The sequence below is a fragment of the Macaca thibetana genome, chromosome 1 (genome assembly GCF_024542745.1).
Source record: "Macaca thibetana thibetana isolate TM-01 chromosome 1, ASM2454274v1, whole genome shotgun sequence".
NCBI classification, from domain to species: Eukaryota; Metazoa; Chordata; class Mammalia; order Primates; family Cercopithecidae; genus Macaca; species Macaca thibetana.
Window position 1 is genome coordinate 88,397,950 of NC_065578.1, and position 15,646 is coordinate 88,413,595.

Genomic DNA, 15,646 nt, shown 5'->3' on the forward strand with positions numbered 1-15,646 from the left:
GAATATCCATGTCTTACATACTTTTGAATTATCAGCGCCTAACCCAGGTCCTGACACTTAACGTTTAATAAATAATAAATAATGATGAAGGTAACTCTCATTTATTGCACACTTGATACAGACACAGTGATAACTTCTTTATATAAATCAGACCATTTTATTCTTATTTTGTATTTGTTTATTTTTTAGAGACAAGTTCTTTCTGTGTTGTCCAAGCTGGAGTGCAAAGACATAATCATAGTTCACTCTAATCTCAAACTTCTGGGCTTAAGTTATCCTTTTGCCTCAGCCTTCTTGATAGGTGGGACTACCAATGAGACATCATACCAGCTTGTGTGTGTGTGTGTGTGTGTGTGCGCGTGTGTGTGTCGGGGGGTTAGATATGAAGTCTCACTATGTTGTAAGGCTGATCTCCAACTCCTGGTCTCAAGTGATTGTCCTGCCTTGCCCTCCCAAAGTGCTGGGATTACAGGTTTGAACCACGGCACCCATTTCCCGTTGCATTCTACAATAATTTCACTACAATGTTACCAAGAAATTTAACAACTTGTTAATATTACAGAGCTACCAAGTAAGATTTGAACCCAAGTCTTCCTCTAAAACCCATACCATCAACCACTTCACTAAAATACCTCTGTGTTTGGTGAGTGAACAACAATAACGTTTCTTATTTATCAATTACTTTCTAGGCCAGATTATTTACATATATTATTTAAACAACACAATTCTGCTTCAAAATATGGGGTGTTTGTTATTCTCCTTGTCCAAGGAGGAAAAAGAGAAAGAGATTAAGTAATGTTTAACTAAAGCCATTGAGCAACTTCAAACTAGCAAGTCATTACGTGAGATTCTAACTTGAAATATCAATTTAATTAATATCACATTATATCTCTGTTCCACGCTGTCTCTAAAAGAAAGAAAAAAAAATAAACAATGAGAGAAGAGAGTAGGATCGTGTGTGTGTGTGTGTGTGTGTGAATATTGGTGACATTGAAAGTGAAAGTAGAGCAGGGTTATTTCAAAATAGAAGTAATTCTAGGAAATCAGCTGCTTTTTCTCTTCTCAACAATAAAATCTATTGTTTATGTCAGGGAACCATAAAATAGCTCCAGGAACAATTGAATCTTTGTGAATTATGTATAGTTTAAGGGTAAATGAAGATGAATACTTGTTTATTAGCTAGAGGAGCCCTTTTTTTCCTAAGTTTCTGGCCCTTCCTTCACTATGCTGAACATTGTAATTGCCCTGTGAGCCAAAGGCAGTGACTTCATTCCGGGGTGATTATCGTAGGTGAGAAGCTTGAGGAAACAGGAACCATGTGCTGTTCAGTCCCTCAAAGAGGACAGAGTAAATTCAGACAAGTGTGCATGTTCTTTCTAATTCAGTGACTCCCTTCTGCACTAGTTTCTAAAATTGTGTCCTTTATTTTGAGAGCTCTAGAAATTGGGAATACAGTGAGGATATGGTAAATTGGGGCCATATCAGAGGGTAGCTTATGTACTTAGCTCACACCTGAGCTTATGTGGTGGGTTTTGTGCTTGGAAGTAAAGATAAGTTGATGAAGAAGACCTAGCATCTGAGATCAAAGGTAGTAGACAAGGGTAAACAGGCATTTTCAATGTTACAATTATATAACATCTTCAATGGTAGGAGTGACAAGATGGTGCTATGGCAAAACCAAGAAGGGCATCTCATCCAGCCTTGGAAAGTTAGGAAGTAGGACACTTTAAGGATGAGCAGGGGCTGAGAAATAACAGATATAGGGTGAGGAAGCAGGGTTTTAAGAAATCTTTGCCCCTTTTGCAAAGACCCTCAGTCAAAAGAATATGCCCAGCTTATGGACTTATAAGGAGTTTGGGTTCATTCAAGTACTGAGAACTAGAAAGCCAAAACAAATTCCTAAAATGTTGAGCTGAAAAAAAAATTTCCTTCTACTTCATCGTCTTTATAAATGTGGGACAGCATTTAGAGACCATTCTAAGAAACATCCCAGGGGACTTTGTATCTGAAAATATACTTTGGAATAAACTTTGAAATCTTTATTGAAAAGTCATAATAAAAATGAAATTAGGATGCATGTCCTGTGCCCTTTTCAGTTCCTTGTTCTGATGAGCTGGCTTTTCCTGTTGAGCTGACTTATGCTATTTCTAGTGGTATTAATCACTTCTTCCTATCATGGGAACTCCCCCATCCAATCATTATTATTTTGTTTTTAATTTTAATAATTGTTTTTATCCGTGTTTGAATACATATCCTTAATACATTCATATAAAATATTAAAGGCACAGAAGATCACAAAGTATGCTTTTTTTTGGTGGATTAGCATATAAAAAGTACTTTCGGCTCCCTGAGAGGCTGGATGGAGGTGGAGGCTATGTGCTCGCGGTGTTGGTAGAGGTGCTACAATAGAATGTAATTTACTATGGTGCTGAGGTTACCCTGGTTAATGCTTCCTGCATGAAGAGGACAAATGTATAGAAAGCCTCAAGAGAGAGGGACAAAACCATATTGCCAAAAGAGTGAAAGACTTCTGGAGTGCACAAATCAGAGGAATTTTTTCTCACGTCGTGACGCCTTGGAAGAGGAAAGAACAAGAGATTTTCATAAGAATTTGCAATCAGTGCTTGGCCTCCCAAAATCTTGAAAGAATTAGATCAAAGATCAAATCCATGCTGCGGCAGCAATTCTTTATAACTAAATGGAGCTCCCTATATGGAATGCAAGAAAAGAAGACTTTATAAGTAGTATAGAATCCTTTAATATATCATTTTTTTCAACTAAGTATATTATATTTGTGTTCATCTTGACAATCTTATCTTTGTTTCACTTTTGATACGTCTGACAACCCAGTTTAAGAGTGATTATTCCAGTCCTTGATAATAGAGTCCATGTAGTGGATTTGGAGTTATGAAATACAAGTTGAGGTCATAACTTGGCAACCTAACGGATGATCTTGGGCAAATAGATTAATCTTCCTATCTTCCTTTTATTATCCATAAACCGAAGATAACATTTGTCCTTCAAGGTTATAGTAAGAACTAAATGAAATCTGTATTTGTTAACCTAAAGCACTCAACAAAGACAATAAATATAACATTAATGCAATCAATTTTTATTAAAAAAATAAAGGCACAGAAGAATATATGATGTGAAATGAGTTATCTTCTCATTTCTCACCTCAAACATTCAGGTTCATCCCTACTGTGACCATGTATACTAGATTATTTTCTATTTTTCCAGAAGGAGATAATAATATATGCACACATTTATTATTTTCTAAATTCAGTGGTAGTAATTATACATGTTTCCTGCATCTTTTTTTTTTTTTTTTTACTTATGATACATCTTGGAGACTTCTCATATTAGTTCAAATAGAGCTTCTCTCTTCATTTTAGTAGCTGTAGAGTATCCCTTTACAAGTATTTCCCAAGATTTCCCTTATCAGTACCTGAAAGAGGGACTTTAATTTTTTTTTTTCAGTCCTTTGGCATTACAACAATGCCACAACATAAATACTATTACACATAAAATTTTCGACTTGAGTAAATCAATCTATATGATAGATTTCTAAATGTGGAAATGCTAGATCAAAAGTATGTGCACTTAAATATTTCATATATGATTCCAACAGTTCACACACTTATTAGCAAATATGAGACACTGACAATATCCTCAAACCCTTGCCAGCTCAGTGCCCTGTCAAACTGTTCTTTCATGCCCATGATAAATTGAAGCAAGAACCTCATAGTTTTTCTTTGCACGACTTTTATTGTCAGTAAAATTAAACATTTTTATCATATTTTTGCCTGTTTAAAATATGTGGTGTTACTCTCGTCTCACTGATTTACAAGAGCTAATTATAACTTAAATTATCTCTGTGACTATAACATTAATTGAAAATAATTTCTTCATCTTACCATTTGTCTTTTTGCTTTATTTAAATCTTTTCTAGGATAATTTCATCTTCTAACTTGTTCACCATTTCTATTAATTATTACTTCAGTCAAAATTAAGTTTGTTTTTATGAACTTCAGGCCATAATATTCTTTGAAATTTGCTTTTTAATTTTAAACTTTTCTTAAAGGAAACTGCAATAACACATATACTTTTAAAATGAGAAACAGTGTTACACCATTTTAACAAAAGAAACCTCATTTCATAATTTTTTTACCAGGATTTCTCAGCCTATTACATAAAAGAGCTAAGAATTTTCATCCCTAAATCAACTAACTTAGCAGCCCCAGGTAGCACTGCAATAAACATATTGCCAGCCACATCAAGAATCTGTGAAAACGCTGAGGCCTCTTCATTTTCAGCTGCTTCAATCTCTTCTTTCAGTCGATTAATCTCTTCATTTAACGACCCAAATATCTCTTTGAATCCTTCAGTAAGTGGTTCTTCTAGGACCTATAAAAGTAAAAGAGCCTACTTGGGAAAATTCCCAATTTTTAAGAGTCAGAGTTTTGTATTTAACAATTTCATTAAACACATGTCCATTTCTCTAACATCTTAGAAACTCTTTGATGGGTTTGTCTGACGTTTCAGACGACTGGACCTGAATAGTGGGAGTATCCATGATTTACACCTTTGTGACATTTCCTCAGCACCATCTCACTGGAGGTAGGGAGGAATTTTGTTCCAGCACAATGAATGCCCTTCAAGAGGGAATGCAGGTTTAATTCTAATTGATTCCCCTTTTCACCAATGTAGCAAGGTCATGCTCATCTAGCAAATAATGGGGACTGCTGACCCTGTATAAAACACAGGTCGTCAAGTTCCAGGTTGGGACAAGGAATATATTTTACTCTAGTTGTATAGGATGGGCCAGGCAGATACAGAAACAAATGGAGCAATTTGAGATCATTCAGTATCATTTCATATTAAGCCAAATCTGATACTTTCATCCAGATGGATCTATTTTGGGTCCTTTTGATGGTTGTGCCAAGAATCCTAAGGGCTGGTGGACTAAGGTCCTAATTAATTGGGGCACAGTGAGACCATCCTATAATCACCACAAACAGCAGCCCAGCACCCTGGGGGATGTCATGTGTACTCTCCAAAGTCTAACGTGACAGAAAGTGCTGGAGTCTTGTAAACTTACAGACTTCAGTAGAATTCACATGTATTTGAAATTTAAGTGAAATATATACCTTTTGTGTTTCCTTCTGGAATCTTGACTGAGCTTAAAATTTTGGCCCTTCCCTAACTGAGGAACTGGCATTGTGCCTCAAGCACTGCCAAGCTTCATCCAGACTCACCTTCAGCTTATGACTCAGCATCTTTCTCAGTTCTCTCATATAGTTTTCCCTTTCCCTCTCCATCTTCTTCTTAAGTTGGGCTATGTTTTCCTGGAAGCTTCTCTCTTGAGCCTCCATCATTTGCTGCTGTTCCTTCTGTTTTTGTCTTAGCAGCTCCTGTTCCTTCTCAGCTGCCTCCTTCTTAGCCTGCATAGCTGTTCCACAGAGGTTTTACAGAGGGAAGAAAATAACAGTCAGGTGGAAGAAGAACCATGATGGCTAAGTATATGGAGTCAGGAAGAGCTTCTCCCATTGAGAGAACAGACCATAGAGAAGACTGACAAACTCCAAGCAGGACGTCAGAAGGAAGGCATTGAGAGTGGATGAAGGAAGGATGCAGACCCAAGGCTGAAGGGAGAGGAAGCTGGGAACCTTGCACAGGTGAGGTAAATTGGTGCGAAGTGGCCCACTCTCACCAGGGACCTCTAGAATCCTAGCTTTAAGAGACCCCACAACTCCCATAGATGTTTGAGCTGGCAAAGACAGCTGCTTGGAGAGTTGGTAGGGACAGGACTCTGGCCCGTGTGGAGCCTAGATATTTGGCACAGGAATGGCTGCAGTGGAGCACAACCAGGATCTCCCATCCCCCAAGGCTTGCCCTGCCCAAATATGTGGCTTTGGCTTTTGCCAACTATTGGTCCTGGATAGAACTGGGCTATCTTGCCTGTGGGATGGGTCCAGTATGATCTGAGCATCTCCAAGTCTGCTAGCCTCTCTCATGGTCCCTGCCTAACTGCATCCACTTAAAGTGCAACGTCAGATGCCAAACCGAAGCACTTTCCAGCAGCCATCACCACATCTTCTTTGCTGACATACCCTACCTAACCATCATAGAGCTTCAGCAGACGGGCTAACACCAGCGTGCGCTCAATGCACCCTCTCCCCAGTGTTTTGCTGGCACACACTCGCTTGCAGCCTCTCACCACCACTTTGCTGGTACACACACCTATGCAGACCCTGTCAACATGCCACCACCAATGCACGTGCACAGAACCTGCAGCACGACTGCCCTGCTGCTGCTGCTGCTCACCCATGACCTTGGACCCCGCTGCCACTGCTCTGAGAAAGTACTTTTGCCAGCACCCCTCATTGGCGTGTTGTTGCCAGTTAACCAGGAACAAGTTGCCCCCTGCAGCACAGCAGGTGCTTAACCTAGAGGGGCCAGAGAACAAAGCCATGGGCCTGGTCCCAGCCTACTAAGGTTCAAGCCCCCAGCCCAGGAGTGCTGATCTGAGCCTTGGCCCCTTGAAATCATCCAGAAAAAAACAACTTGGTCAAATGAACCCAACTTATACCAGTTGAATCTTCAAGAGAATAAAATAATATAAAAGCCAGAAACCCATAATAGAAACAGAAACTTCAAAGACAAAAGGAGTATCAGCCCACACAGATGAGAAAGAAACAGTGAAAGAACTCTGGCCTTTTACCTCCAAATGAGTCCACTAGCTCCTCAGCAATAGTTCTTAAACAAACTGAAATGGCTGAAATAGTAGACATGGAATTCGGAATCTGGGTAGCAATGAAGATTATCGATATTCAGGAGACAGTTGAGATACAGTCCAAGGAATTGAAGGAATTCAGTAAAATAACTCAAGAGCTAAAAGATGAAATAGCTATTTTAAAAAAGAGCCAAACTGATTTGATAGAGCTGAAAAACATGCTACAAGAATTTCATAATACAATCAGAGTATTAAATGTAGAATAGACCAAGATAAAAAAATAATCTCAGAGCTCGAAAATGCATTTTTCAAATCAACTTAATCAAACAAAAATAAAGAATAAAAAAGAATGAACAAAATCTCAGAGAAATATGATATTGATATTATGTAAAGAGACCAAACCTATGACTCATTGGCACCCGTGAAAGAGAGGGAAAGATAGCAAGCAATTTGGAAAACATATTTGAGGATAATGCCCATGAAAATTTCCCCAATCTCACTAGAGAGGTTGACATTCAAGTTCAGGAAATCAGAGAAGCCCTGTGAGATCCTATACAAGATGACCATCCCCAACACATGTGAGATGGTCATCAGATTTTCCAAGGTCAGCGCAAAAAAAAAATAAAAATAAATAAAAAAATAAAAGGCAGCTTGAGAAAAGGGGCAGGTCTTCTACAAAGGGAATCCCATCAAGCTAACAGTGGAACTTTCAGAAGATACCCTACAAGCCAGAAGAGACTGGGGACCTATATTCAGCATTTTTACAGAAAAGAAATTCCAAGGAAGAATTTCATATCCAGCCAAACTAAGGTTCATAAGAAAAAAAAAATCCTTTTTAGACAAGCAAATGCTAAGGGAATTTGTTACCACCAGACCTGCCTTACATAAGCTGCTGAAAAGAGTGTTAAACATGAAAATGAAAGACCATTATCGGCCATGACAAAAGCACACTTCAGTACGTGGATCATTGACACTACAGAACAACAACAAAATCAAGTGTGGATCAAACCCACACAAATCAATATTAACTTTGAATGTAAAAGGGCTAACCACCCAGTTAAAGGCACAGAGTGGCAAGTTGCATAAAGAAATAAGATCCAACTGTCTTCTATGTTTAAGAGACCAATCTCACATGCAATTACACCAATAGGCTCAAAGAAAAGGGATGAAGAAAAATCTATCAAGCAAATGGAAAACAAAAACAGCAGAGGTTGCTATTCTTATTTCAGACAAAACAGACTCCAAACCAATAATGACCAAAAAGGATAAAGATGGGCATTACATAATTGTAAAAGTTTCAATTCAACGAGAAGACTTAATTATACTAATATGTATGCACCCAATATTAGAGAACCCTAGAGTCATAAAACAAGTTCAAAGAGACCTATGAAGAGACTTAGATAACCACACAATAATAGTTGGAGTCTTCAACACTTCACTGACAATATTAGACAGATCATTTAGGCAAAAAACTAACAAAGATATCCAGGACCTAACTTGACACTTGACCAAATGGACCTAACAAACATCTACAAAACACTCCGCCCAACAATAACAGAATATACATTCATCTCATCTGCACATGGCACATACTCTAAAATTGACCCTTTGCTCTGCCATAAAGCAATTCTTAACAATTTTTTTTTAAAAAACCCAAATAATACCAATGCTCTCAGACCACAATGCAGTAAAAATAGAAATCAACACAAAGAATATCTCTCAAAGCCGTATTATTACTTGAGAATTAGAAAATATGCTTCTGAATGATTTGGGGGTAAACAGTGAATTTTAAGGCAGAAATAAATTATTTGAAATTAATGAAAACAAAGATACAACTACCAGAATCTTTGAGACAAAACTACAGCAGTGTTAAGAGGAATGTTAATAGCACTAAACAACTACAGCAGAAAGTTAGAAATATCTCAAATTAACAATCTAACATTACACCTTGAGGAACTAGAAAAACAAAAGTGAACCAAGCACAAAGCTAGCAGAAGACAAGAAATAACCAAAATCAGACTTGAAGTGAACAAAATGGAGACAAGAAAAACCATACAAAAGATCAATGAAAACAATGGTTCTCTGGAAGAATAAATAAGATAGATATACTTCTAGTTAGACTAATAAAGAACAAAACAAGAGAAGATCCAAATAAACACAATAAAAAAATGACAAAAGGGACATTGCTACCAACTCCATAGAAATACAAAAAATCCTCGGAGACGATTATAAACACCACTATGCACACTAACCAACACTAACCAAGAAACCTAGAAGAAATGGATAAATTCCTGGAAACATACAACCTCCCAAAAGTGAACCAGGAAGAAATTGAAACCTGGAATAGTCTAATAACAAGTTCCAAAATTGAGTCAGTATTAAAAAGCCTACCAAGCAGAAAAAGTCCTAGACCAGACAGATTCACAGTCAATTCCACCAGACATAGAAAGAAGAGCTGATACCAATTCTACTAAACTATTCCAAAAAAATGGGGAAGAGGGAATCTTTCCTAATACATTCTATGAGGCCAGCATCATTCTGATTTTAAAAACCTGGCAGAGACACAACAAAAAAAGAAAAATGCAGGACAATATTCCTGATGAACATGGATGAAAAAATCTTCAACAAAATGCTAGCAAACCAAATCCAGCAGCACATTAAAAAGCAAATCCACCACTGTCAATTAGGCTTTATTCCTGGAATGCGAGATTGATTCAGCATATGCTAATCAATAAATTGATTCATCACACAAACGGGACCCAGAACAAAAATCACACGATCATCTCAGTGGGCACAGAAAAGGCTTTTGATAAAATTCAATATTTCATGTTAAAATATCTCAACAAACTGGGCCTCAAAGGAACATATCTCAAAATAATAAGAGCCATCTATGAAAAACCCACAGCCAACATCATACTGAATGTGAAAAAGCTGGAAACGTTTCACGAGAGAACCAAAAAAGGACAAGGATGCCCACTCTCACAATTCCCTATTCAATGTGGTACTGGAAGTCCTAGTCAGAGAAATCAGGCAAAGGGGAAAAAATAGTTATCCAATAGGAAGAGAGGAAGTCAAACTATCTCTCTTCATAGACAATAGAATTCTGTACTTAGAAGACTCCATACTTTCTGCCCAAAGGCTCCTCCATCTGATAAACTTCAGCAATGTTTCAGGATAAAAAATCAATGTACAAAAATCAGTAGCATTTCTACACACCAATAATGTCCAAGTTGAAAGTCAAACCAAGAACACAATCCTATTCACAATAGCCATTGTGAATAACCAAGAATAAAATACCTAGGTTTAATCAGGCAGGGGAAACATCTCTACAAAGAGAATTATAAAACACTGCTGGATGGGCAGAGCAAGATGGCCGAATAGGAGCAGCTCCAGTCTCCAACTCCCAGCGCGAGCGACACAGAAGACCGGTGATTTCTGCATTTTCAACTGAGGAGCGCAGCTCATCGCCAGCAACGGATCAAAGCTGTACGGAGAATGACTTTGACGAGATGAGAGAAGAAGGCTTCAGTCCATCAAATTTCTCAGAGCTAAAGGAGGAATTGCGTACCCAGCGCAAAGAAACTAAAAATCTTGAAAAAAAAGTGGAAGAATTGATGGCTAGAGTAATTAATGCAGAGAAGGTCATAAACGAAATGAAAGAGATGAAAACCATGACACGAGAAATACGTGACAAATGCACAAGCTTCAGTAACCGACTCGATCAACTGGAAGAAAGAGTATCAGTGATTTATGATCAAATGAATGAAATGAAGCGAGAAGAGAAACCAAAAGAAAAAAGAAGAAAAAGAAATGAACAAAGCCTGCAAGAAGTATGGGATTATGTAAAAAGACCAAATCTACGTCTGATTGGGGTGCCTGAAAGTGAGGGGGAAAATGGAACCAAGTTGGAAAACACTCTTCAGGATATCATCCAGGAGAACTTCCCCAACCTAGTAGGGCAGGCCAACATTCAAATCCAGGAAATACAGAGAACGCCACAAAGATACTCCTCGAGAAGAGCAACTCCAAGACACATAATTGCCAGATTCACCAAAGTTGAAATGAAGGAAAAAATCTTAAGGGCAGCCAGAGAGAAAGGTCGGGTTACCCACAAAGGGAAGCCCATCAGACTAACAGCAGATCTCTCAGCAGAAACTCTCCAAGCCAGAAGAGAGTGGGGGCCAATATTCAACATTCTTAAAGAAAAGAATTTTCAACCCAGAATTTCATATCCAGCCAAACTAAGTTTCATAAGTGAAGGAGAAATAAAATCCTTTACAGATAAGGAAATGCTTAGAGATTTTGTCACCACTAGGCCTGCCTTACAAGAGACCCTGAAGGAAGCACTCAACATGGAAAGGAACAACCGGAACCAGCCATTGCAAAAACATGCCAAAATGTAAAGACCATCGAGGCTAGGAAGAAGCTGCATGAACTAACGAGCAAAATAACCAGTTAATATCATAATGGCAGGATCAAGTTCACACATAACAATATTAACCTTAAATGTAAATGGACTAAATGCTCCAATTAAAAGACACAGACTGGCAAACTGGATAAAGAGTCAAGACCCATCAGTCTGCTGTATTCAGGAGACCCATCTCACACGCAGAGACATACATAGGCTCAAAATAAAGGGATGGAGGAAGATTTACCAAGCAAATGGAGAACAAAAAAAAGCAGGGGTTGCAATACTAGTCTCTGATAAAACAGACTTTAAACCATCAAAGATCAAAAGAGACAAAGAAGGCCATTACATAATGGTAAAGGGATCAATTCAACAGGAAGAGCTAACTATCCTAAATATATATGCACCCAATACAGGAGCACCCAGATTCATAAAGCAAGTCCTTAGAGACTTACAAAGAGACTTAGACTCCCATACAATAATAATGGGAGACTTCAACACTCCACTGTCAACATTAGACAGATCAACGAGACAGAAAGTTAACAAGGATATCCAGGAATTGAACTCATCTCTGCAGCAAGCAGACCTAATAGACATCTATAGAACTCTCCACCCCAAATCAACAGAATATACATTCTTCTCAGCACCACATCATACTTACTCCAAAATTGACCACGTAATTGGAAGTAAAGCACTCCTCAGCAAATGTACAAGAACAGAAATTATAACAAACTGTCTCTCAGACCACAGTGCAATCAAACTAGAACTCAGGACTAAGAAACTCACTCAAAACCGCTCAACTACATGGAAACTGAACAACCTGCTCCTGAATGACTACTGGGTACATAACGAAATGAAGGCAGAAATAAAGATGTTCTTTGAAACCAATGAGAACAAAGATACAACATACCAGAATCTCTGGGACACATTTAAAGCAGTGTGTAGAGGGAAATTTATAGCACTAAATGCCCACAAGAGAAAGCAGGAAAGTTCTAAAATTGACACTCTAACATCGCAATTAAAAGAACTAGAGAAGCAAGAGCAAACACATCGGAAAGCTAGCAGAAGGCAAGAAATAACTAAGATCAGAGCAGAACTGAAGGAGATAGAGACACAAAAAACCCTCCAAAAAATCAATGAATCCAGGAGTTGGTTTTTGGAAAAGATCAACAAAATTGACAGACCACTAACCAGACTAATAAAGAAGAAAAGAGAGAAGAATCAAATCGACGCAATTAAAAATGATAAAGGGGATATCACCACCGACCCCACAGAAATACAAACTACCATCAGAGAATACTATAAACACCTCTACGCAAATAAACTGGAAAATCTAGAAGAAATGGATAATTTCCTGGACACTTACACTCTTCCAAGACTAAACCAGGAAGAAGTTGAATCCCTGAATAGACCCATAGCAGGCTCTGAAATTGAGGCAACAATTAATAGCCTACCAACCAAAAAAAGTCCAGGACCAGATGGATTCACAGCTGAATTCTACCAGAGGTACAAGGAGGAGTTGGTACCATTCCTTCTGAAACTATTCCAATCAATAGAAAAAGAGGGAATCCTCCCTAACTCATTTTATGAGGCCAACATCATCCTGATACCAAAGCCTGGCAGAGACACAACAAAAAAAGAGAATTTTAGACCAATATCCCTGATGAACATCGATGCAAAAATCCTCAATAAAATACTGGCAAACCGGATTCAGCAACACATCAAAAAGCTTATCCACCATGATCAAGTGGGCTTCATCCCTGGGATGCAAGGCTGGTTCAACATTTGCAAATCAATAAACATAATCCAGCATATAAACAGAACCAAAGACAAGAACCACATGATTATCTCAATTGATGCAGAAAAGGCTTTTGACAAAATTCAACAGCCCTTCATGCTAAAAACACTCAATAAATTCGGTATTGATGGAACGTACCTCAAAATAATAAGAGCTATCTATGACAAACCCACAGCCAATATCATACTGAATGGGCAAAAACTGGAAAAATTCCCTTTGAAAACTGGCACAAGACAGGGATGCCCTCTCTCACCACTCCTATTCAACATAGTGTTGGAAGTTCTGGCTAGGGCAATCAGGCAAGAGAAAGAAATAAAGGGTATTCAGTTAGGAAAAGAAGAAGTCAAATTGTCTCTGTTTGCAGATGACATGATTGTATATTTAGAAAACCCCATTGTCTCAGCCCAAAATCTCCTTAAGCTGATAAGCAACTTCAGCAAAGTCTCAGGATACAAAATCAATCTGCAAAAATCACAAGCATTCTTATACACCAGTAACAGACAAACAGAGAGCCAAATCAGGAATGAACTTCCATTCACAATTGCTTCAAAGAGAATCAAATACCTAGGAATCCAACTTACAAGGGATGTAAAGGACCTCTTCAAGGAGAACTACAAACCACTGCTCAGTGAAATAAAAGAGGACACAAACAAATGGAAGAACATACCATGCTCATGGATAGGAAGAATCAATATCGTGAAAATGGCCATACTGCCCAAGGTAATTTATAGATTCAATGCCATCCCCATCAAGCTACCAATGAGTTTCTTCACAGAATTGGAAAAAACTGCTTTAAAGTTCATATGGAACCAAAAAAGAGCCCGCATCTCCAAGACAATCCTAAGTCAAAAGAACAAAGCTGGAGGCATCACGCTACCTGACTTCAAACTATACTACAAGGCTACAGTAACCAAAAAACAGCATGGTACTGGTACCAAAACAGAGATATAGACCAATGGAACAGAACAGAGTCCTCAGAAATAATACCACACATCTACAGCCATTTGATCTTTGATAAACCTGAGAGAAACAAGAAATGGGGAAAGGATTCCCTATTTAATAAATGGTGCTGGGAAAATTGGCTAGCCATAAGTAGAAAGCTGAAACTGGAACCTTTCCTTACTCCTTATACGAAAATTAATTCAAGATGGATTAGAGACTTAAATGTTAGACCTAATACCATAAAAATCCTAGAGGAAAACCTAGGTAGTACCATTCAGGACATAGGCATGGGCAAAGACTTCATGTCTAAAACACCAAAAGCAACGGCAGCAAAAGCCAAAATTGACAAATGGGATCTCATTAAACTAAAGAGCTTCTGCACAGCAAAAGAAACTACCATCAGAGTGAACAGGCAACCTACAGAATGGGAGAAAATTTTTGCTATCTACTCATCTGACAAAGGGCTAATATCCAGAACCTACAAAGAACTCAAACACATTTACAAGAAAAAAACAAACAACCCCATCAAAAAGTGGGCAAAGGATATGAACAGACATTTCTCAAAAGAAGACATTCATACAGCCAACAGACACATGAAAAAATGCTCATCATCACTGGCCATCAGAGAAATGCAAATCAAAACCACAATGAGATACCATCTCACACCAGTTAGAATGGCAATCATTAAAAAGTCAGGAAACAACAGGTGCTGGAGACGATGTGGAGAAATAGGAACACTTTTACACTGTTGGTGGGATTGTAAACTAGTTCAACCATTATGGAAAACAGTATGGCGATTCCTCAAGGATCCAGAACTAGATGTACCATTTGACCCAGCCATCCCATTACTGGGTATATACCCAAAGGATTATAAATTATGCTGCTATAAAGACACATGCACACGTATGTTTATTGCAGCACTATTCACAATAGCAAAGACTTGGAATCAACCCAAATGTCCATCAGAGACAGATTGGATTAAGAAAATGTGGCACATATACACCATGGAATACTATGCAGCCATCAAAAAGGATGAGTTTGAGTCCTTTGTAGGGACTTGGATGCAGCTGGAATCCATCATTCTTAGCAAACTATCACAAGAACAGAAAACCAAACACTGCATGTTCTCACTCATAGGTGGGAACTGAACAATGAGATCACTCGGACTCAGGAAGGGGAACATCACACACCGGGGCCTATCATGGGGAGGGGGGAGGGGGGAGGGGGGAGGGATTGCATTGGGAGTTATACCTGATGTAAATGACGAGTTGATGGGTGCAGCACAGCAACATGGCACAAGTATACATATGTAACAAACCTGCACGTTATGCACATGTACCCTACAACTTAAAGTATAATAATAATAAATAAATTTAAAAAAAAAAAACAATGCTGAAAGAAATCTGAGACTGTACAAACAAATGGAAAAACATTCCTTGCATATGGATAGGAAGAATCAATGTTGTTAAAATAGTCATACTGCCCAAAGTGATTTACATATTCAATGCTATTCCCATCAAACTATCCATGACTTTTTTAAAAATAGAATTAGTAAAAACTATTCTAACATCCGCATGCAACAACAACAACAAAAAAACTCGAGTAGCCAAGGCACTCATAAGCAAAAAGAACAAAGCCAGAGACATCACACAACCTGACTTTAAACTATATTACAAGACTACAATAACCAAAATAGCATGGTGCTGGTCAAAAAACAAAACAAAACAAAACAGACACATAAACAAATGGAAAAGGTTAAAGA

General features: G+C 38.1%; 1 protein-coding gene across 1 annotated transcript in view; it reads right to left on the bottom strand.

Annotated features, from left to right (window-relative positions):
- Positions 1-2,530: 2,530 nt before the first annotated feature.
- GBP7 (guanylate binding protein 7) overlaps positions 2,531-15,646 on the bottom strand; it is a 52,178-nt gene continuing 39,062 nt past the window's right edge. Inside the window, exons 10-11 of the mRNA XM_050806469.1 lie at positions 5,259-5,452; positions 2,531-4,407 (exon numbers count right to left, since the gene is read on the bottom strand). Coding sequence (XP_050662426.1) covers positions 4,189-4,407; positions 5,259-5,452 — 413 coding nt within the window. The 3' untranslated portion in view covers positions 2,531-4,188. The remainder of the gene's footprint in view (positions 4,408-5,258; positions 5,453-15,646) is intronic.